At 44.9% G+C, this 24,089-nt stretch overlaps 1 protein-coding gene across 3 annotated transcripts in view; it reads right to left on the bottom strand.

Annotated features, from left to right (window-relative positions):
* tecpr1a (tectonin beta-propeller repeat containing 1a) overlaps positions 1-24,089 on the bottom strand; it is a 125,500-nt gene that overhangs the window by 78,577 nt on the left and 22,834 nt on the right. For all 3 annotated transcript variants that reach the window (XR_011596801.1, XM_070900768.1, XM_070900767.1), the window contains exons 5-12: positions 20,552-20,674; positions 18,418-18,592; positions 17,500-17,600; positions 14,745-14,846; positions 14,264-14,412; positions 7,162-7,703; positions 5,547-5,692; positions 4,578-4,733 (exon numbers count right to left, since the gene is read on the bottom strand). Coding sequence is in view for 2 of the 3 variants with exons in the window: in XM_070900768.1 (XP_070756869.1) it covers positions 4,578-4,733; positions 5,547-5,692; positions 7,162-7,703; positions 14,264-14,412; positions 14,745-14,846; positions 17,500-17,600; positions 18,418-18,592; positions 20,552-20,674 (1,494 nt within the window). In the remaining variant the exon portion in view is untranslated. The remainder of the gene's footprint in view (positions 1-4,577; positions 4,734-5,546; positions 5,693-7,161; positions 7,704-14,263; positions 14,413-14,744; positions 14,847-17,499; positions 17,601-18,417; positions 18,593-20,551; positions 20,675-24,089) is intronic.

Genomic DNA, 24,089 nt, shown 5'->3' with positions numbered 1-24,089 from the left:
CAGTGTGCATAAACGGAGATGCATCTTTTATATTTATATCTAAGTTTAATGTACTTTCTTTCCTCCCTCATGAACAACTGTTTGTTAAATAATTTAGGGTTCAATATCCTTGTAATGCAGTTGAGCCATTCTCTCACCAGCCTATACCTGAGCTAGGTTGGTGCAATAAATAATGAGCTGGCTTTCCGTGCCTTCATCACGGTGCATCACTGCTGGGAGAAACGGGGGGTTGCAGGCTGCCCAGCCTATCCACTCACAGGATAGCAAGAGGGTCCTTTTTAATTGTTTTTGTAACTTTTTTTTTGAAGGTGAAGACAAATTCTTCTTTGCTCACAGTCTGAGTGTGTACGGGGTGTGTACGGGGCGTGTACGGACCCGGGAAGGCATCACAAAAGCCGGTTTTCAGCGCACAATGCACATGCGCTGAAAACCGGCTTTTCTGATCTGTCAAGCTCCAGCTTGATAGATCCTCCGCATCTAGGGAGCCAGGACATTCGCACGGGCAAGATTGCGGGATTTACCCATATCTTGCCCAGCGGATGTCCTGAAAACTCTTGCTCCTGATAAAAGCAGGCGCATAGCTGATGGCCACGAGTTAGCGGAGGGTGCTAGTACCTCAGATACTATACCGCTCTCACTGAATTACTGACAACAAAGAATCACTTTACAAACTGCATCCTGGAAGCTATCTATAATAATCCAGCGCTAGATTTTGCTTCCAAACTGTCCTCCGCCCCCACCTCCCACTGTATTGTTAATTTTTTCCCTTGTTCTGGTCTTCCCCCATGTCCTGCACCATCACTCTCTGGGCAAAGTGATAAGCAAGGAAACTGCAGTCAATGTTATTCTTGTCAGACTGCTGGGACGTAGAAGAATAATCTTAGGTGTATGGTCAGAGTGGATTGTCCTACCTCTTCCCTGGGTAAACAGCATCTCTCCACTTCTGACGATAGGTCATCGACCTGGTACATTAACTCTGTTTCTCTCTGCCTGACCTGCTGAATGTTTTCCAGTAATTTCCGTTTTTATTATCTGTCCACTTCTTGATCCCTTTACCACTTTTCCCTTTGCTCACTTTTCCCTGTATCTCTGTCTTTCTCTGCCTTCTTGCTAACTCTGCCTGAATCTCCTCCAGTTGCCCTGTGATAGGGGTAGAGTTCTGCTCGGCTTAGTCAAGCTCCTATGGGGAAGCAACAAAGCGCAGTTAAGAAGAAAAAACACAGGAAAAGGTGCAAGGAGGACAATAAATACTGGTGATTGCAATTTGGGCAATGCCCCAACACGTCCTTACACAGCACAGACCTAGTTTCTGTAAGCAGGCATGCATCACCTATGAACCAAACTGCTCTCTCTTATGTGTGATGTGACTGGACTGTGTGTCACAGGACTAACCATTATCCTTTTACCAAGATATGATATACAAGAAAACTATATGGCTTGCCCACCCAAGTTCCTCTGTCCACTTTAATAATTGGAAAATACCACAAACCCAAACCATAGTGTTCAGGCTAACACTAATAATTACATTTATTTACAAGTAACAATAATTACCTAGAAGCACGATAGTATTTGACTTACACAATACTTAAACGGTTACAAAAAGAGAGTCCAAAATCCTAGCAATTTGTTCCAGTTTTTATAAAGTGAAAATAATTTCTTTGGAACTGCTAAGGGTTATGGAACCAAGGCGGGTAGATGGAATTAAGATACAGATCAGCCACGATCTCATTGAATGGCAGAACAGGCTCGATAGGCTGAATGGCCTCCTCCTGTACCTATGTTCCTGTGCTTGGTACTTTCCAAGCACTAGGCAGAGGCTATGCATCACATGTTCTGATTGGCTTGTGTCTGCGACCTTTTCACTGATACCCTGATGATATGTTACATGGCAAAGGCTGTCCGCAAAGCTCTTGTCACGGTCTCAGGTAGAAAATAAAAGTCAAACCAGGAAACTAACAATACGAGGGAATCCCACTGCACTCGTACAATTCTTTTAGGCCCCTGAAGGTAGACTTTCGTTTGAAGATTAAAAATGTTAAACAAATTATTGGCAGGGCATAGAAATGAGCAGATTGGCACATATTGCATGGGCCTCACACCTGGACCAGAGCCTAAATAATATGTACAGGAGCTTTGGTTAGCGTGAAACTTTGTTGATGGTTTAACAATCAAAAGATAACAAACTTTGGCTTCTCCAACCATTGGCAGATTTGCACACGTTAGCATTTCATGGCGGTAATTTATGAAGTAAGTAACCTATGTGGCGACCAGCTAAACTAGGTGATACCCCCACCCCCCTGTCCCTCGCTGGAGCAGTAGATGTCTCTAGACAGTTTAGTACATTGTTTACCCCAAACAACAAGACAAAGGATCTATTCTAAAGGAAAAAGGCAACGTTTGCTGACCACATGTTTTGCCCAATGAGGAACTGTAGGGGGCACGGCCCAAAAACTAGCAGGTTAGGACACAGGAGCCTAGAAATTCGTCTCGAGCGGTGGTGCGAAACGGGCGATATGGGATTGGCCATCCATTATATGCAATGGCGGATATTCAGTTTCATTGACTGCAATGGAACGGACTATCACGCACTGCGTACAGCCAATCCCATCCCGCCCGGTTGTGCCAACTCTCGAGACAAATTTCCACCCCAGTGTCAGCATTCACTTTATACTGCGATATGAAGCTAATCTTTTACATTACATTAGTCTGACTATACAAGTCACAAAAAACTAATACGGAATTTCTTTTAACTATTTGAGGCATCATGGAGTTCTGCCTCAAATATGTTCTGCAAGACAGAACTTGTGGTTTGAAGCTGGACTTTGATTCAAATTTCCCTCAATATAGGCAGGTGGAATGGGGAAGTAGCTTCACTGGTGAGACTAAACAGTACAAGTCACAAGCAACAAAATTATGAATGAGCTTCGGTCTTGCTCATAGAAACATAGAAAATAGGTGCAGGAGTAGGCCATTCGGCCCTTCGAGCCTGCACCGCCATTCAATGAGTTCATGGCTGAACATGCAACTTCAGTACCCCATTCCTGCTTTCTCGCCATACCCCTTGATCCCCCTAGTAGTAAGGACTACGTCTAACTCCTTTTTGAATATATTTAGTAAATTGCCCTCAACAACTTTCTGTGGTAGAGAATTCCACAGGTTCACCACTCTCTGGGTGAAGAAGTTTCTCCTCATCTCGGTCCTTAAATGGCTTACCCCTTATCCTTAGACTGTGACCCCTGGTTCTGGACTTCCCCAACATTGGGGACATTCTTCCTGCATCTAACCTGTCTAAACCCCTCAGAATTTTAAACGTTTCTATGAGATCCCCTCTCATTCTTCTGAACTCCAGTGAATACAAGCCCAGTTGATCCAGTCTTTCTTGATATGTCAGTCCCGCCATCCCGGGAATCAGTCTGGTGAACCTTTGCTGCACTCCCTCAATAGCAAGAATGTCCTTCCTCAGGTTAGGAGACCAAAACTGTACACAATACTCCAGGTGTGGCCTCAACAAGGCCCTGTACAACTGTAGCAACACCCCCCTGCCCCTGTACTCAAATCCCCTCGCTATGAAGGCCAACATGCCATTTGCTTTCTTAACCGCCTGCTGTACCTGCATGCCAACCTTCAATGACGATGTACCATGACACCCAGGTCTCGTTGCACCTTCCCTTTTCCTAATCTGTCACCATTCAGATAATAGTCTGTCTCTCTGTTTTTACCACCAAAGTGGATAACATCACATTTATCCACATTATACTTCATCTGCCATGCATTTGCCCACTCACCTAACCTATCCAAGTCACTCTGCAGCCTCATAGCATCCTCCTTGCAGCTCACACTGCCACCCAACGTAGTGTCATCCACAAATTTGGAGATACTACATTTAATCCCCTCGTCTAAATCATTAATGTACTCCTGCTGATCGGGATAGATTTATCCCATTTTAAAATAAAATCTTTACATATGTCATCAGAAGTGTGGATATATAATAAACATCTCCATATTTCTCAAACTACGTGTAGCTCACTACTTTCAATCACAGTACAAATGCAACACTCCTGCATTCTAAGTCTATAAATATTTGAGCATAATTCACTCAACAATGGAAGCCGATTTCAAATTTGGGTCAAGACTAAAATAGCTTTTGAAAGTTAAAAAAAAACTGTTTATAAAAACTGTATTTATAACAAGGATGATGCTTGACTGCAAAGGAACTGAATGTCAGGCTCTGCACATAACGATCAGCCGATCAGATACCTCCCATTTTGCGCCATTGCCTGAATGAGTTGGTAGCCAAAATATTTTTTTTCACATTTCAAAAAAAAAGTTTTAAAATCAGAAATAAAAACTGATCGTCATTCAGCTTAATCTTTTGAGGCATTTTAGCTTATTTAAATACAATTAAAACTGTTGTCCAAATATCTTTAGCTCCACTCTACAACACTGAGCTATGTAGTGGGATATATGAATTGTCCTTAAAGTAGCCAAGTACATTTAGCAAGCAAAGTTCCTGTGGCATCCAACCCCGTTTCCAGTCTGAAGTTTAGAGGACGACAGAAGAGACAGACAGCACTCACCTTCTTCTCCTCGTTGAACGTGTAGTAAATGAAAAAGATCCCATCCCGCTTCCCGTCGTTCCCGGTAAACTGTTCCAGCGCTACCCTGACGTCTATCCATCTGTGCGGCTTCCCATCTCTCCACCACTGCATTGTTCCCTTCTTTACCCACACAGACTAGGTATAACAGAGTGGCGAGAAGAGAACTGTTACAAACTACTGGAAGCACATTTATTCGTCCCTAAATAGGCAACATTTACACCATCTTCCAAATATGCGGAACCCAGCTCACAAGCAGGGAAAGTCACCTGAGAATCAGATTGAAATATTCAGTCCCTCAGATGATGGTTTAACGTGATGGTGATTAAACCATAGCAAGAATCTCTTCTGCACTACAAGAATAAAATGAAAAATGCCAGCCCCCAGTGAAACATCATTCATAACTAACCAAAGAATGAAAACACTAATCTGAGAGAAATATTATGAAGCAATAATGTAAATGTTCAAGCTATTGTTGTGTCAGCCGTGGCTCAGTGGGTAGCACTCTCACCTCAGAGTCAGAAAGTTGTGGGTTTGAGTCCCACTCCAGGGACTTGAGCACAAAACTCAGGCTTACACTCCAGTGCAGTGCTGAGGGAATGCTGCACTGTCGGAGGTGCTGTCTTTCGGATGAGACGTTAAACCGAGGCCCCTTCTGCCCTTTCAGGTGGACATAACAGATTACATGGCACTATTTTGAAGAAGAGCAGGGGAGTTCTCCCCGATGTCATGGCCAATATTTATCCCTCAATCAACATCACTAAAACAGATTATCTGGTCATTATCACATCGCTGTCTGTGGGAGCTTGCTGTGTACAAATTGGTTGCAGCATTTCCTACGTTACAACAAGAAGTACTTCATTAGCTATGAAATGCTTTAGGGATGTCCTGAGATCACGAAAGGCGCTATAGAAAGGCAAGTCTTTCTTTTAGATTTTAGAAGCAGCTTACCTGCTCCACGGCCTGCTCATAATGTTTAAAATCCTCCAGCTCCCGTTTAGACCGCTCAGTTAACTGATGAACTATCTGTTTCCGCCACACCGTCTGCTGGGCACAGCTATTGGGCATCAAGAACGATTGCAGAGTGAATGACTGTCCTGCAAAATCGTGGACATGTAAAATATAGTGAACCATGCCTCTATCTTTTTTGTTGCAGTTTTAGTTTAATATTTAAGAGTCAAAAGAATAGAACATCCTGTCATTATTGTTATCTCAAACCGATTGTAGGTGATAAAATAGACCTGCTTGAAGAGGGTGGGATTGTAAATGTAACGCCTGCGGTAATGTAGAAACTGAATGTTTTTCTATATGTTCATAAAATACCAGGTCTGGAATTGAAGCGGAGCCTCAAGGTTTCATTATGTGGGACAGAGAATTTTGCCAGACATTTTGGATGCAAGTGGCAGCAGGAGTGGCTAGAAGATCAATATAAAGAACATACAGTGCATTTTAGCTCATCCATTCCAAAAGACTACATGGTATCTAACTTTCCTTAAATGATTCCAGAGACTTTTCTTCCATTACACCAATCATGAATTTGCCTTCCACTAGTTTCAATCTGTGACCCTTTTGTCCTACTCTCAGCTTAGTTTGAAGCCATTTTTCAAAAGGTTGCCAGACTGGGAGCCAATGCGCGTCCGCGAGCACAGGGGGTAATGGGTGAACGGGACAGTGCGAGTTAGGACAAGGGACAGCTGAGTTTTGGATGAGCTCAAGTTTACAGAGGGTGGATGGTGAGTGACCGGCCAGGACAGTGTTGGCATAAGAACATAAGAAATAGGAGCAGGAGTAGGCCATACGGCCCCTCGAGCCTGCTCCGCCATTCAATAAGATCATGGCTGATCTGATCATGGACTCGGGTCCACTTCCCTACCCGCTCTCCATAACCCCTTATCGTTTAAGAAACTGTCTATTTCTGTCTTAAATTTATTCAATGTCCCAGCTTCCACAGCTCTCTGAAGCAGCGAATACCACAGATTTACAGCCCTCAGAGAAGAAATTTCTCCTCATCTCAGTTTTAAATGGGCGGCCCCTTATTCTAAGATCATGCCCTCTAGTTCTAGTCTCCCCCATCAGTGGAAACGTTCTCTCTGCATCCACCTTGTCAAGCCCTCTCATAATCTTATAAGTTTTGATAAGATTACCTCTCATTCTTCTGAATTCCAATGAGCAGAGGCCCAACCTACTCAACCTTTCCTCATAAGTCAACCCCCTCATCTCTGGAATCAGCCTAGTGAACCTTCTCTGAACTGCCTCCAAAGCAAATATATCCTTTCGTAAATATGGAAACCAAAACTGCACATAGTCACATCTGAAGAGAACAAAAGCAACAGATGAGGGTTTCAGCAGAGTTCAAGCTGAGGCAGGGATGGAGATCTATTGTACACTACATTCAATGAAGAAAATATGTTCAGGATTTGCTGTGACATTGGGAAGAAATGCAATTACCATTGGTGCGTTGTGCCCATAAATGCATCATTGCAATTATTACTGGTTATATGTTTTCAGGAAGCAGTACTGTCAATTAACAGTGACATACAACAACAACATAAAAGGGATTGACTACCTGACTGCGCAGTGAACCAGTTCAGCTGGGTGTGAGCTTCTACGTCACAACCTCCTCCACTGAGCCAGGCCCATAGTTGGCGCTCATCAGACACATAATGCTCTTCAATTCCAAAAGGATAGGCTCCTACAGAAGAAACACTGGACGTTTCAGCCAAGTCTAAGGTTATTGTGTTTGAATCCAAGCGGCCAATGTGCAATTCAGCACCATCCTGCAGAAAACACCCTTGGTCTGTCAAACACTGAGATCGGGTAACAGATGGTTCTGAAACGGGCTGCGTCCATTGCTCTGAAGGTTCTTCGATTAAAGGGATGGTCTCAAATACACTCGCAATGTTGCCACATTTTTTCTCAATGGCAGGACCGGTGGCAGTGACATCTCCATCTGCAATAGGGTGAGGACGATTTGCACTCTCACCAATTGTTTCAAGAACACTTTCAGTTTTTTTTGCTAGTTTGTCCAGTTCTGTGGAAAAATCGACATCACTGCTAATGGATGCTTGGGTTGGTAACCTAACTTCATCACCAAAGAAACACCCAGCACTGAAACAAAACCAAGAGAGAAAACAATGTTAAATGCGTTTAAGGTCATTGGTAAAAGAACCAGAAGCGAGATGAGGAGAAATGATTTTATTCAGCGAGTTGTGATGATCTGGAATGCACTCCCTGAAAGGGCGGTGGAAGCAGATTCACTAGCAGCTTTCAAAAGGGAATTGGATAAATACTTCAAGGGGAAAACGTTTGCAGGGCTGTGGGGAAAGGGCAGGGGAGTGGGACTAATTGGATAGCTCTGTCAACAGGCACGATGGGCCGAATGGCCTCCTTCTGTGCTGTATCATTCTATGTCATATTATTTGGATCAAAAACATACTCAATGAATATGGAAAGGAGTTTTCAGTACAGGAATGTGCAGACTTAAATTTCAACATCATTGTGAGAAGCAGGGAAATTTATTTCATTTTATTAAAATAGTTGGACTTAAAATAGACACTTGTCACATCAGTTGTCGGGAAAAAGAAGTGGTTACAGGGCACTTAGAAAATCATAATATCATTAGGCAGAGTCAACATGGTTTTATGAAAGGGAAATTGTGTTTAACCAATTTATTAGAGTTTTTGAGGATGTAACTAACAGGATAGATAAAGGGGAACCAGTGGATTCCCGGGATAGCAGGACTGACATATGAGGAGAGACTGGATCGACTGGACCTGTATACGCTGGAGTTTAGAAGAATGAGAGGGGATCTCATAGAAACATATAAAATTCTGACAGGACTGGACAGGTTAGATGCAGGAAGAGTGTTCCCGATGTTGGGGAAGTCCAGAACCAGGGGTCACAGTCTAAGGATAAGGGTAAGCCATTTAGGACCGAGATGAGGAGAAACTTCTTCACTCAGAGAGTTGTTAACCTGTGGAATTCTCTCCCGCAGAGAGTTGTTGATGCCAGTTCATTGGATATATTCAAGAGGGAGTTAGATACGGCCCTGACAGCTAAAGGGATCGAGGGTTATGGAGAGAAAGCACGAAAGGGGTACTGAGGTGAATGATCAGCCACGATCTGATTGAATGGTGGTACAGGTTCGAAAGGCCGAATGGCCTACTCCTGCACCTATTTTCTATATTTCTATGTAATATATTTGGATTTCCAAAAGGCATTTAATAAGGTGCCACATAAAAGGATGTTATGCAAGATAAGGGCTTATATCATAGAATCATAGAAGTTTACAGCACGGAAGGAGACCATTTCGGCCCATCTTGTCCGCGCCGGCCGACAAAAAGCTATCCAGCCTAACCCCACTTTCCAGCTCTAGGTCTGTAACCCTACAGATCACGGTACTTCAAGTGCACATTCAAGTACTTTTTAAATGTGGTGTGGATTTCTGCCTCTACCACTCTTTCAGGCAGTGAGTTCCAGACCCCCACCACCCTCTGGGTAAAGAAATTTCCCCTCAAATCCCCTCTAAACATTCTACCAATTACTTTAAATCTATGCCCCCTGGTTGTTGACCTCTCTGCTAAGGGAAATAGGCCCTTTCTATCCACTCTATCTAGGCCCCTCATAATTTTATACACCTCAATGAGGTCTCCCCTCAGCCTCCTCTGTTCCAAGGAAAACAAACCCAGCCTATCCAATCTGTCCTCATGACTAAGATTCTTCACTCCCGGTAATATCCTTGCAAATCTCCTCTGTGCCCTCTCAAGTGCAATCACGTCCTTCCTGTAATGCAGTGACCAGAGCTGCATGCAGTACTCCAGCTGTGGTCTAACCAGTGTTTTATACAGTTCGAGCATAACCCCTCCCCCCCCCGCTCTTATATTCTATGCCTCGGCTAATAAAGGCAAGTACTCCGTATGCCATCTTAACCACCTTATCTACCTGGCCTGCTACCTTCAGGGATTTGTGGACATGCACTCCCAGGTCCCTTTGTTCCTCTACACTTCTCAGTGTCCTACCATTTAATGTGTATTCCCTTTCCTTGTTAGCCTTCCCCAAATGAAATACCTCACACTTCTCCAGATTGAATTCCATTTGCCACTGCTCTGCCCACCTGACCAGTTCATTGATAGATTCCTGCAGTCTACAGCTTTCTTCTTCATTATCAACCACACAGCCGATTTTTGTATCATCTGCAAACTTCTTAGTCATACCCCCTATATTCAAGTCTAGATCATTGATGTATACCACAAAAAGCAAGGGACCCAGTACTGAGCCCTGCAGAACCTCACTGAAAACATCCTTCCAGTCACAAAAACATCCATCAACCATTACCCTTTGTTTCCTGCCTCTGAGCCAATTTTGGATCCAACTTGCCACTTTGCCCTGGATCCCATGGGCTTTTACTTTCGTGACCAGTCTACCATAATATATTAGAATGGATAGAGGATTGGTTAACGGACAGAAAACTGTAGCGATAAATGGGTAATTTATCTCTACAGTTTTCTGTCCATTAACCAATTGCTGGAGCAAATTGCTGTGAAGTCTAAAAACCATCGGGTAGTAATAGTAGGGGATTTTAACTATCCAAATATTGATTGGGACAAATTTAGTGTGAAGAGTATAGAGGATGCGTAATTCTTGAAATGCATTCAAGAGAACTTTTTTAGTCAGTATGTAGCAAGCCCAACACGAGAGGAGACGGTCTTGGATTTAGTTTTGGGGAATGAAGCTGGGCAGGTTGAAAGGGTATTAGTGGGGGAGCATTTGGGTGTCAGTGACCATAATTCAGTCAGATTCTAGTTAGTTATGGATAAGAACAAGAATAGGCCTGGAATAAAAGTTCCGAATTGGGAAAAAGCTAATTTTGCTAAGTTAAGGAGTGATTTGGCCACAGTGAACTGGAAACAGCTACTTGTGGGTAAATCAGTGTCGGAACAGTGGGAGGCATTCAAGGAGGAGATCCGGAAGGTTCAGGCCAAACATGTGCCCTTAAAGAAAAAAGCTGGGAAAAATAGTTCTAGAGCCCCCTGGATGTCTAGGGACTTACAGGGGAGGATTAAGAAAAAAAGTAACGTTTATGTCACATATCAACGTCTAAATATTTTAGAATCTTTAGAGGAATATAGAAAGATAAGAGGTAAAATTAAAGAGGATATTAGGAATGCTAAGAGAGAGCACGAGAAATTCTTGGCCAGTAAAATTAAGGAAAACCCTAAGATGTTCCATAAATATATTAAGAGTAAGAGGGTAAATAAAGAAAGGGTAGGGCCTATTAGAGACCATAAAGATAATCTTTTTGTGGAGGCAGAAATTGTTGGTAGGGTTCTTAACAAATACTTTGCATCTGTTTTCACAAAGGAAAGGGGCAATGCAGATACTGCTATCGAGGAGGAGTGTGATATTCTGGATAAAATAAATATAGTGAGAGAGGAAGTATTAAGGGGTTTAGCAGCTTTGAAAGTAGATAAGTCCCCAGGTCCGAATGAAATGCATCCCAGGTTGTTGAGCGAAGTAAAAGAGGAAATAGCAGAGGCCTTGACCATCATTTTCCAGTCCTCTTTGGATATGGGCATGGTGCCGGAGGATTGGAGGACTGCTAATGTAGTACCCTTGTTTAAGAAGGGAAAAAGGGATAGGCCGTGTAATTACAGGCCTGTCAGCCTAACCTCAGTGGTGGGAAAATTATTGGACAAAATCCTGAAAGACAGGATAAATCTACATTTGGAAAGGCAAGGATTAATTAGGGACAGTCAGCACAGATTTGTTAAGGGAAGATCGTGTTTGACTAACCTGATTGAATTTTTTGAGGAGGTAACTAAGAGGGTCGATGAGGGTAGTGTGTACGATGTAGTATATACGGACTTTAGCAAAGCTTTTGATAAGGTCCCACATGGTAGACTGGTCATGAAGGTTAAAGCCCATGGGATCCAGGGCAAAGTGGCAAGTTGGATCCAAAATTGGCTTGAATGTAGGAAGTAAAGGGTAATGATTGATGGATGTTTTTGTGACTGGAAGGATGTTTCCAGTGGGGTTCTGCAGGGTGGAGTACTGGGTTCCTTGCTTTTTGTGGTATATATCAACGATTTAGATTTGAATATAGGAAGTATGATTAAGAAGTTTGCAGACAACACTAAAATTGGCTGTGTGGTTGATAATGAAGAGGAAAGTCATGAGCTGCAGGAGGACATCAATCTACTGGTCAGGTGGGCAGAGCAGTGGCAAATGGAATTTAATTCAGAGAAGTGTGAGGTGATGCACTTTGGGAGGGATAATAAGGAAAGGGTATACACATTAAGCGGTAGGCCACTTAATAGTGTAGATGAACAAAGGGACCTTGGAGTGCTTGTCCACAGATCCCTGAAAGTAGCAGGCCAGGTGGATAAGGTGGTTAAGAAGGCATACGGAATGCTTGCCTTTATTGGCCAAGGCATAGAATATAAGAGCAGGGAGGTTATGCCTAAGTTGTATAATACTTTGGTTAGGCCACAGCTGGAGTACTGAGTGCAGTTCTGGTCGCCGTATTATAGGAAGGACGTGATTGCACTAGAGAGGGTGCAGAGGAGATTTACTAGGATGCTGCCTGGAATGAAGAATCTTAGTTATGAGGACAGATTGGATAGGCTGGGTTTGTTCTCATTGGAACAGAGGAGGTTTGGAGGAGACCTCATCGAGGTGTACAAAATATTGGGGGCCTGGACATAGTGGATAGTAAGGATCCATTTCCATTGGTGGAGGGGGCTATTACAAGGGGGCATAGTTTTAAGGTGGTTGGTGGAAGGTTTAGAGGGGATTTGAGGGGGGTGCGGGCTCCTTTACACAGAGGGGATCTGGAACTCGCTGTCTCGAAGAGTAGTGGATACAGAAACCTTCACCACTTTTAAGAGATGGTTGGATGGGCACTTAAAGTGCAGTAACCTGCAGGGTTACGGACCTAGAGCTGGTAATTGGGATTAGACTGGATGACCTTTTGTTGGACGGAGCAGATATAATGGTAAGTACTGCAGGGAATCGAATACGGCCAGGGTGATCTCCTGGACTAGTTTCGATCACCTGGATGGGTCGGAGAGGAATTTTGCCAGATTTTTTCTCCCTAAATTGGCCTGGGTTTTTATCTTGTTTTTGCCTCTCCCAGGAGATCACATGGCTCTGGTTGGGGTGGAGTGTAGATGTTTTTAGTATAAAGGGTGTTGCAATTGTGTGAGGTGGACTGGTTGGGCTGGGTGCTCTTTGCCTTTCCGTCATTGTTCATGGGTTTGTATGTAACCTTTAGGGTTGCTGGCGATGGGCCATGAGGCTCTTTGTCGGCTGGCGCAGAAACGATGGGCCAAAATGGCCTCCTTCTGCGCTGTAAATTTCTATGTTTCTATTTTCAGATTGGCAGGCTGTAACTAGTCGAGTGCCACAAGAATCAGTGCTTGTGCCTCAGCTATTTACAATTTATATTAATGACTTAGATGAAGGGACCGAGTGTAATGTATCCAAGTTTGCTGGCAATACAAAATGACATGGGAAATGAAGCTTTCAGGAGGACACAAAGAGCCTAAGGGATATAGACAGGTTAAGGTAGTTGATGGAGTATAATGTGGGGAAATGTGAGGTTATTCACTATGGTAGGAAGAATAGAAAAACAGAATATGTTTTAAATGGTGAGAAACTATTAAATGCTGGTGTTCAGAGAGGTTTAAGTATACTTGGACAGGAAACATGTTGGCCTTTATTGCTAGGGGGTTGGAATAGAAGAGTAAGGAAGTCTTGCTATAATTGTACAGGGCTCTGGTGAGACTACAACTGGAGCACTGTGTACAGTCCAGAACAAAGGGACATCTGTTCAGGGGTGATGTCAGGAACCACTTCTTCACACAAAAAGGTTAGTGGAAATCTGGAACTCTCTGCCCCAAAAAGTTGGAGAGGCTGGGGATCAATTGAAAATTTAAAAACTGAGATTAATACATTTTTGTTAGGTAAGCGTATTAAGGGTTATAGAACCAACGCAGGTAGATGGAGTTAGGATACAAATCAGCTTAGGGCCTTGGCACCTCATTGAATAAAGATTGACTGGCTGGTTAAATTCTATTGTCACAACAAACTGTTCATCCCAATCAGATCCTGAATATGTTGGGTCTTTTTGTAGACAATTGCCAAATCCATATTCATCACTTTCATTAAGACATTTTCGGTTGAGATGTTTAACCGAGGCCCTGTCTGCTTTCTCAGGTGGACGTAAAAGATCCCACGGCACTATTTCAAAGAAGAGCAGGGGAGTTATCCCCGGTGTCCTGGCCAATCAACATAATAAAACAGATTATCTGGTCATTATCATATTGCTGTTTGTGGGAGCTTGCTGTGAGCAAATTGGCTGCCGCATTTTTACATTAGGCCAGTGACTACACTCCAAAAGTACTTCATTGGCTGTAAAGCACTTTGAGACGTCCGGTGGTATATATTGCTAGTCTTTCTTTTCTCTCTTTCACACACACCCTTATTTATAAATGGCATCAAATGCATATATTCTCTGGGAATTATCTCATTGAATGGCGGAACAGGCTCAAGGGGCTGATTGGCCTCCTCCTATTTCTATGTTACTTCCTATAAGTGATGATCATTTACTTTGCCGCATCTGAGTGGCAATTGTAAAGAACAAAGTTGGCAGATGCTGGGTTACTTACCTTACAAGACTAGTAGCACTGCCTGCACGAGAAGCTCGGTCGTGCTCTCTGTTCACAACTATTATTTTCCAGGCCTTTCCACTGTATTCAGCAGGTGTCACACCGTGCCGAAAATAGATAGCGCGGTCTTCATAGCCAATTCCCCACACCTTGGAATAGAATAGGAAAGAAATGGGGTGTAAGTAGCCCACAGCGCAGTTTATTGTCTAATTTAACTTTGGTCCAATCTGTAACTCAAAGCATTGGGCTATGGTATCATTTTACATTTGCACTAAACATACTATTGAGTGAGCGGTCGGTAATTACACTGGTATGGCTTAATCACTAATTGATACTGTCATTAGGAGCCACAATGGATTCAATTAGACAATCTGAGAAACATATAATTTCCAAATAATCGGAGTGGTTTTATCGAGACCAACATTTACCTGGTATTAAAACCAGAGCACTGTCAAAAAAGGAGATGCAGCATTATTCTCACCTGATCATTTAATCCCACATTCACCATCACCATCTCTACATTCATACAAATCCAGCCTGTTCCAGCAGGGTTCTCAGAACAGACACCTCTTCGAAACCAAACCTAGCAACACAAAAATACAACTCACAAAGTTACATATATATTGCTGAGGTGCTCAAAATCATATGGGGTTTTTGATAGAGTATACAAGGAGAAACTGTTTCTACTGGCAGCGGGGTCAATAACCAGAGGACATAGATTTAAGATGATTGGCAAAAGAACCAGAGGGCAGATGAAGAGAATTTGTTTTACACAGCGATGAGTTGTGATCTGGATTGCACCAACTGATAGGGTGGTGGAAGCACATTCAATAGTAACTTTCAAAAGGGAACTGGATATATACTTAAAAAGTAAAAACTTGCAGGGCTGTGGGGAAAGAGTAGGGGGAGTGGGACTAATTGGATAGCTCTTTCAAAGAGCTGGCACAGGTACGATGGGCCAAATATACTCCTTCTATATGTATGATTCTATGATTATCACTTCTCCGTGATACAGAACAACTATTCTTATACAAAATTGTTTCTCTTTCCTTTGCAGTTTTCATATCTATGTAAAACAACTTGTATTTATAGAATGCCTTTAACGTAGTCAAACATCCCAAGGCGCTTCACAGGAGCGTTATCAAACAAAATTTGACACAGAGCCACATAAGAAAAAATTACAGCAGATGACCAAAAGCTTGGTCAAAGAGGTAGATTTCAAGGAACGTCTTAAAGGAGGAAAGAGAGGTAGAGAGGCGGAGAGGTTTAGGGAGGGAGTTCCAGAGCTTGGGGCCCAGGCAGCTGAAGGTTCAGCCGCCAATGGTGGAGCGATTATAATCAGGGATGTTCAAGGTGCCAGAATTGGAGTACTGCAGATATCTTGGAGGGTTGTAGGGCTGGAGGAGGATACAGAGATAGGGAGTGGCGAGGCCATGGAGGGATTTGGAAACAAAGTGAGAATTTTAAAATCAAGGCATTGCTCAACCAGGAGCCAATATGCGTCCGCAGGCACAGGGGTGATCAGTGAACGGGACTTGGTGCAAGTTAAGACACAGGCAGTAGAGTTTCGGATGAGCTTAAGTTTGTGGGGAGTGGAAGATGGGAGTTCAACCAGGAGTGCATTGGAATTGTCAAATCTCGAGGTAACAAAGGCATGGATGAGGGTTTCAGCACCAGATGAGCTGAGGCAGCAACAGAGTCGAACGGTAATTTTAAGGAGGTGGATATAGACAGAGATGGCATGGATTTGCGGTTGGAAGCTCATCTCTGGGTCAAATATGACACCAAGGTTGCGAACTATCTGGTTCATCCAAGACAGTTGTCAGGAAGAGGGATGGAATCGGTGGCTAGGGAATGAAGTTTATGGCAGGGACTGAAGACAATGGCTTCGGTCTTCCCGATATTTATGAGCCACAAAATCAAGCAGGGGATAAGAAGTAGAATATTTAAATGTTACGTACAGTGAACAACTTTGTACGGAAGTAAAAAATCGACTTTGAATGTTAAGAGTAGATGACAAACTGGAGAGGCTTCAGTTAGGCTGCTACCGATATATGTTGAAAACGAGACAAGAAGTATGACGAATGAGGGGGTCCATGAACTGAGAAAAATGAAATGAAATGAGAAGAATACTGTAGATGCATTATTCCAGAGGCACAAGGAAAGGTTATTGGGATTGATACTTTCTGGAAAAGCTGGTCATAGTGGTCAGGAAGGCAAAAAAAAATGTGGTTAGTTGATGTGCTGGAATCAAAAAATACACTATCTGGGGCTGACACAATCCACCCGAGCAGAGACCAGAAAATATGGAGTGTGCTGATAACCAGTCTCCACAGCAGAGATGACAGACGGAGAGAGAACAAGCATGAACCCAATTTTTCAAGCAAATCCGCATAGTAAAGTCTTTCACAACATATGTTAAGATATCAGCCATGGCTCAGTGGTAGCACTCTCGCCTTTGAGTCAGAAAAGATGTGGGCAAAAAATCTAGGCCGATGCTCCCAGTGCAGTGCTGAGGGAGTGCTGCACTGTTGGAGGTGCCGTCTTTCGAATGAGATGTTAAACCGAGGCCCCATCTACGCTCTCAGGTGGTTGTAAAAGATCCCAGGGCATTACTTTGAAGAAGAGTAGGCGAGTTCTCCCCGGTGTCCTGGGGCCAATATTTATCCCTCAATCAATATCACTAAAACAGATTATCTGGTCATTATTACATTGCTGTTTGTGGGACCTTGCCGTGCGTTAATTGGCTGCCGCATTTCCTACAGTACAACAGTGATGACACTTCAAAAGTACTTAATTGGCTGTGAAGCGCTTTGAGACGTCCTGAGGTTGTGAAAGGTGCTATATAAATGCAAGTTCCTTCTTCTTTTATTAATCTACTTAGCCATTCCTTGTTCAGCTGACGAGATGCCTGTATGCAAACAGCAGCATGGATTTCCACACTATTTAAGAATATTGATTGGCTTTAGAATGTAGATACATTTTGAGATTTACCCCCACCCCCCCACCACCCAAGAGCCAGTGAGTAAATGCACCATGTAGTTACAGCACTGACCGATGCAGACTGACCCAGACTGACCACTGACCCAGGTTCAAACCCTCTGCTCTGTGCTGTGTTTGCTGATCTCAGCTGAGGCAGCAGAAGTGGGATGGGGGGGGGTGTGGGGCACACCAATCTAATGCGCATATTACTTACTACATTACACTTTTAAAAGATCTATAGCGCGTGCACTTACTCTTCTGTCCCGTGTGACAGCCCATAGCACATTAACTCCCACTGCGACCTGGACAAGACCGTTTTCAGAGTTTGGTGGTTCAACAATCTTCCAACAATTCCCTGTGGACCAAGCAACAGAGACATATTTACAGCATTCATGAGCAGTACTGCACGGTATCATGGAAATATTATTTGACCAACAATGCAGCATTTAAATTTATGAATAACCACACCAGCAGACACAACTGTGCCCATGCAGAAAGGCTTCAGGAAAGTTCAGTATGAAGAAATATAATTTTAAACGTAGATGCCTTAACATGCCCCATTTATAATAGGGTCTGGGCTCTTCAGTGAACTCCAGTTGTCCAAATGTTCTCGCTGTTTCACCGAGTTAATCCGGCTGCCACCAACAAGACCAAGAGCTAAACTCCAGCCCTATGCTGTAGACCTATGCTCCTCCAGGGCCTCTACAACATTCCTACACTACGACAGCCTGACTTCCTCACTTGCTCCAAGGGAGGTGGCCCTTTAAGTTCTGCTGCCTTGCCAGATTTTACTATCTCCAGCCAACCTCTCTGAGCAATGGTTCTTTTCCCTGCAACCTAATCAAATGACACCCTCCCCGTGCCTGGTTTCCAGTAGGTGTGGGGGGGGGTGGAGGGGGAGGGAAGTTAAAATCAAACCCAGATTTCTTTGTCCTGTGGGCCTGAAGTTTGCAGAGAGTTGTTCTTAGAATGTTACCTCATTGGTAGCTAAATCCTAAATCAGAACATCAAGATTTGTGAGTATTAATGCTGCATTGTATATGGAAGCATAGATATAATGTTCATATGTAATGTGTGAGGTCCTAATTTTGATGTCCTATTTTAATATATTAACATTAACCCACCGTGGCTGGTTAACCTTGGAAGGACATTCATGCTGAGTTACAATGTACCTTTAGGTTTCTCTCGGTTTATTCCTTCTCTCACCATCAGCTGACCTTCCCACAACACCGCACACAAAAGGTCACCTGGCCCACAGGCGATCTGAACTACTTCCCCGAGAGTCTGGATTTCAGTCCACGACGAACCCTCGGGATTCTGATCATTTATATTTTCTCGATAAAATACCTGAAAGAAATCAAATGCAAAATTATGCACTGCGTTGATTCAGTTTAAGAGCTACTTATATTTTCTAGCACAAAACCTGCCCCTAAAGGAGCCATGTGCCACAAATGTGGTTTAAAGATTTTCTGGCTGCATTGTTTAACTTTTAGCACTTTCCACCAACTTTATCAAAAACACACACGCACGGGACTTTTAACCTAAAAAAAAACCAGGTGGGTTGGGGTCTTGTGGAAGTTAAAGTTTTAGAAATCTGAACCGCCACCTTCTGGTTTTAACAGAGGCCTGCTGTCAAGAGGCGGGTCGTCTATTTAAATATTATAATGAAGCTGGAAGCCTCTGCTTAAACCTTCATTTTGAATTTAGCTTTAGTTGGTCAGGTTTTGCACACCTTGTGAAACCCGCCAGCTAATGCAAGGCGAGGACAGCTGGATCTAGGAGGTATATACCTTTACACTTATCTCCTGATAGCAACTCTGCCTAACCCACCCACCGCGGTGCCAGACCGCCCCCCCCCCCCCACCCCGCAAGCCTCTTCCGGATGCTGATCCTTCCCTAAGCCCTCCCACCCCCAACCCCTCTGGATCTCCCCCTGCTCTGCTGGCCCCAGATTGTTGCTGACCCACTCCTCCTCTCGCTCCTCCGGCTCCTTTCCCCCCTATGCTGGTCCCGGCTCCTGATCCTCACCTGATTCTCTCGCCTGCCACCTCCTCACCCCCGCCCCCCGCAACTTGTGCTGGTTCCAGCCCCCGATCTTTGCCCCCTGCCCCATACTGATTCTGGCCCTCAATTTTTCTCCGATTCCCCATCACGAGACTCCCAAAGCAAGCACTCTACCCGGAGCTCCTTCATGGCAAGCGAGCCCCAGGTGAGCAGAGGAAACGTTGAAAGGACACCCTCAAAGCCTCCCTGATAAAGTGCAACATCCCCACTGACACCTGGGAGTCCCTGGCCAAAGACTGCCCTAAGTGGAGGAAGTGCATCCGGGAGGGCGCTGAGCACCTCAAGTCTCGTTGCCGAGAGTATGCAGAAACCAAGCGCAGGCAGCAGAAAGAGCGTGCGGCAAACCAGTCCCACCCTCCCTTATCCTCAACGACTATCTGTCCCACCTGTGACAGGGACTGTGGTTCTCGTGTTGGACTGTTCAGTCACCTAAGAACTCAATTTAAGAGTGGAAGCAAGTCTTCCTCGATTCCGAGGGACTGCTTATGATGATGATGATGATGAAAATTCGACACACACACACAATGTCACTGCATTGTCATTACAAATGCACAGCAGAAAAGACTAGCAACCATACAGCTCTTTCAAAGAAGATGATAGGAAAAGCCCAGAAGTTTGAGCCAAGGTCTGCGTGGAGTTAGTCTCTGCATTGGGGTGGTAACACTGACTTCAATGTCACAAAGCCTGGGTAGAGGGGTGTGGCGAGGGGAGAGAGATTCATACTCTGGATTGCTAACCAGTCACTGCTGATGGAAGTGATGATGCCTGGATATTGACTGTGAACAAGATCAGGTTTGGCTACGTTGCTCCCACAGGTATTTTTAGGCCAAAAGCATGGGGGCTGTGGCCAGTTATTTGGGCAGGTGCCGAATTGACTTTTGAACAGTGTAACAGATCGTGGAAACTCGAGTGCAAGTGGTTATGGGTGTAACCAATGTTGCCTCTAATTTGTTTTGCGCCACATGGCCCATGCAACTGCACTTTCTGCATCTAAAAGCCTGTGAGCTGGCTGTGCATGAGCTCCAGACCACTGTGCGCATGCAGCTTAAAAGGAACATTGGGTGTAACTCATGTTTTAAATTTCACAATCTTTTGCGCTATTTCAGTCAAATCTGCCCAACTTGCTCTGATTTCCGAGTGGAAAACACCCGGAAACGCCGAGCCATAATGTTTTTACATTGAGAATTTTGCCCAAAATATTTCCATGTTAATGTCCCTTTAAAGTCTCTGAATTTATTGTACCTTTCCCTGTACTGTAACTGCCCAGACTGAAAGATGTCCTGAAGGCTCCTCAGTGATATCCCATCCGCCTACTGCAATATCATTAAAGGGATCGGGCAGCGGTCCAGTCTCTTGTGAGGGAACCTAGAAAGAAAAGACCTGAGTTAAAGATTGCACAGCAAGGTTCCATTTAGCTGTTCAGTTCCAATTCAATTAGTTTAATAGTACAAAACTTGAAGAAACACTTTGCATTCACTACATTAGCTATGAGTCTGTATTGGAATTGACAAAACTGTAAAAGCTTATCTATGGGATGTAAGCCTAATGACTTATTTCGCATCACTAACAACCATGCTCCTCTTCGTTTAATATTCTTTAACTCACATGCACTGAGTCTCAATGTGTTCCTATAATCCTGCGAGCACCATCGGAGCAGGCCGGGGAGCGGAAGGAGCAGTGTGGCGGCATACCACTCCAGGGAGCAGCGCGTGCTGCAGCAGGAGAGCGACGGCAGCGAAAAGGGACGTCACCAAGATCCAGGTCGGTGATTGGAGCGTGGGCAGGTACAGCAGGAGCGGCGAGGCCGGGGCGAAGAAGCGGCGAGAGTTTGTCGAGGAATGTGATCGAGGCCCAGGAAAGACATGAGTTCAGGGCCCAGAAGAGGCGAGGGCCCAGGGGCAGCACGGGCCAGCCCACACTGCAATATGCACACTAGGTTCATGTAGCAGAGCAGGTCTCCAGTTGTCCTGGTTAATCCTTGCCACTGGACCAAGACCTAACTCTGTCAAGCCGGTGTGGTGGCTGGTGTGCATTGGCCACTCCACGTTAAAAAAATCCACGCATAGGCATCTTCCACCCTTCAAGATTTAGTTCGGGATCGGGAATATCAGGTCCTTCATTGAAACACGTGTGAACTTTTTGACGTGGAAGCAAGTCATCCTTGACTCGAGGGACCGCCTTTGATGATGATGACAATCAGGTGGAGATATTCAGCGTAGCAAGAGCAAAGACAGCAGATATGGATTGAGATTCATCCTCTGCCCTTCTTTGATCTGTATTTATTTTAACAGAGTAACTATTTGTAATAAGTCACCTTCTGCGCATGCGTCTACTGACACATGCTCAGAAGCGAGAGTTAGGACAAATATCACTGACTCCAACCGCCCCCCCTCCCCCCAGCCCAATTCCCACTAACCCTTTTCTGCACATGCGTCCAACACCACGTTGCCAACATCAGCAGCCGAATGCATCCACCGAGCCCCGAGCTTTGGGGGGGGGGGGGGGGGGGGGGAGAGAGGCGGGGGAGGAAAGAGAGCTTGGGGGGGGGGGGGGAAAGAGGGAAGAGAGCTTGTGGGGGGGGGGGGGAGAAGGAAGAGAGCTTGGGGGGGGGTGGAAGAGAGCTTGGGGAGGGGGAAAGAAAACTTTGGGGGTGTAAAGTCCTGTCCCCTCAGTACAGATTCTCTACCATTCTGTACCGGCGCTCCGCCCGCGAAAGTGACCTGGAGGCATAAGCTATGGGTTGTAATTTGCCCGCACTATTGACATGTTACAAAACGCACCTGACCCCATATGCTGACGCATCGCATGTGAGAACTAGCTTTTTACCTGGATCAAAGAAAGTCAAAACACTGTTGGAACACAGAAGGCTGCGTGCCTTATTGAAGGCACGTTCCTGGGCGTCCCCCCAAAACCAATCGCACCCCTTCCTGAGTAGCACGTGGAGAGGCTCCAGCAGCGTGCTTAAGTTCTGCATAAAGTTCCCAAAGTAATTGAGTAGCCCGAGAAAGGCACGCAGTTCTGAGACATTCCGGGGCCTGGGTGCCAGGCGAATTGCTTCTGTTTTGGACTCTGTTGGGCGGATTCCATCAGCGGCAATCCTTCTGCCCAAAAATTCAACCTCGGGTGCGAGAAACAGGCACTTGGATTTCTTGACTCGTAGGTCTACCCGATCCAACCGCTTTAGTACTTCCTCCAAATTACGGAGATGGGAGTCGGTGTCCCTGCCCGTGATAAGTATGTCGTCTTGAAATACAACCGTCCCCGGGATGGACTTGAGCAGACTCTCCAAGTTGCGCTGGAATATGGCAGCTGCTGACCTGATGCCGAATGGGCATCGATTGTACATGAAAAGGCCTCGATGTGTGTTGATGGTGGTGAGTAGCTTGGATTCCTTGGTCAATTCTTGCGTCATATACGCAGATGTGAGGTCTAATTTTGAGAAAAGTTTACCTTCAGCCAATGTGGCAAATAAGTCCTCCGCTCTGGGCAGCGGGTACTGGTCCTGTAGGGAAACTCTGTTTATGGTAGATTTGTAGTTCCCACAGATTCGTACGGATCCATCAGGCTTCATGACTGGGACGATGGGACTTGCCCAGTCGCTAAATTCCACAGGTGATATAATGCCTTCCCGCAGAAGCCTGTCTAGTTCATGTTCAATCTTTTCCCTCATCACACAGGGTACAGCTCTGGCCTTGTGATGGACCGGTCTAGCATTCTGTGTGATGTAGATTTTGACTTTGGCCCCTTTGAAAGTGCCCACACCTGGCTGAAAGAGATGTTCAAATCGCTTTATAACTGTTGAGCAGGAGGTCCGTTCCTCTAATGACATGGCATGGACATCATCCCATTTCCAGTTTAGTTTTGCCAGCCAGCTTCTCCCCAGCATTGCTGGGGGGTCTCCGAGGACAATCCACAGGGGAAGTCGGTTCACTGTCCCTTTGTGTGTGACAGAGAGCATGGCGCTGCCGAGGACTGGTATGATTTCTGTGGTATAGGTCTTTAGTTTGGTGTCGACCCTTGTGAGTTTTGGTCTGTCTCATTTATGCGGCCACAGTTGTTCAAATTGTTGAGCCCCCATGAGAGATTGGCTCGCTCCTGTATCCAGCTCCATGTTGACAGATATCCAGGACCCTCATCATTATAGGAGGCGTCCTGTTGTAAGAGCAGCGGCCATTGATCGTGTTGACCCGCTGTACACCGGTGTCCCAGGTACTGTCCCCACCATCTTCTGGTCCACTTTCCGACCCATCCGATTCGTATACCAGCCGAGCTGCCGTTTTTTTGCACATGCGTGCCAAATGCCCAGTATATTCACAATTTCTGAAAACAGCCTGCTGAAATTGACATCCCCTTGATGAGTGCCCACCCCCACACCTCCAGCACAGACCTGTTCTATTGTTTAAAGTGTTCCCAAAGAATGAGCTGCGTCTGGCTGATCTCTCTTGAGCTTCTCTCAGTTTGTAGTTGATTGCTCGCATTGTGGGTTGATGAGGTGTGAACGGCCGTTCCTGTGGCTCTTGATGGCTTCTGCCTGCTGTCGAGAGCCTGTTCTCCCGGTTTTGTCTGTGTGTGGGGGTAGCAGCTTGTTTAGTGCTGTGAACTTCTTGTTCCAATATTTCGTTAGTTGTTGTACCTGCATTGTAAATCAACCTCGTTTCTTCTTCCCCTTCCAAGAATGTTTGTGCAACCAGTGCTGCTGCCTCTAAGGTCAGGTTATTGGTCTCTATGAGCTTTCAGAATATGCCTGCGTGGCCTATTCCTTCAATGAAAAAGTCTCTCA

This window comes from Pristiophorus japonicus, chromosome 15, assembly GCF_044704955.1.
Source record: "Pristiophorus japonicus isolate sPriJap1 chromosome 15, sPriJap1.hap1, whole genome shotgun sequence".
In the NCBI taxonomy this organism is placed as follows: domain Eukaryota; kingdom Metazoa; phylum Chordata; class Chondrichthyes; family Pristiophoridae; genus Pristiophorus; species Pristiophorus japonicus.
The sequence above is the reverse complement of the archived record's forward strand: the minus strand, read 5'-3'. Positions and strand labels throughout refer to the sequence as shown.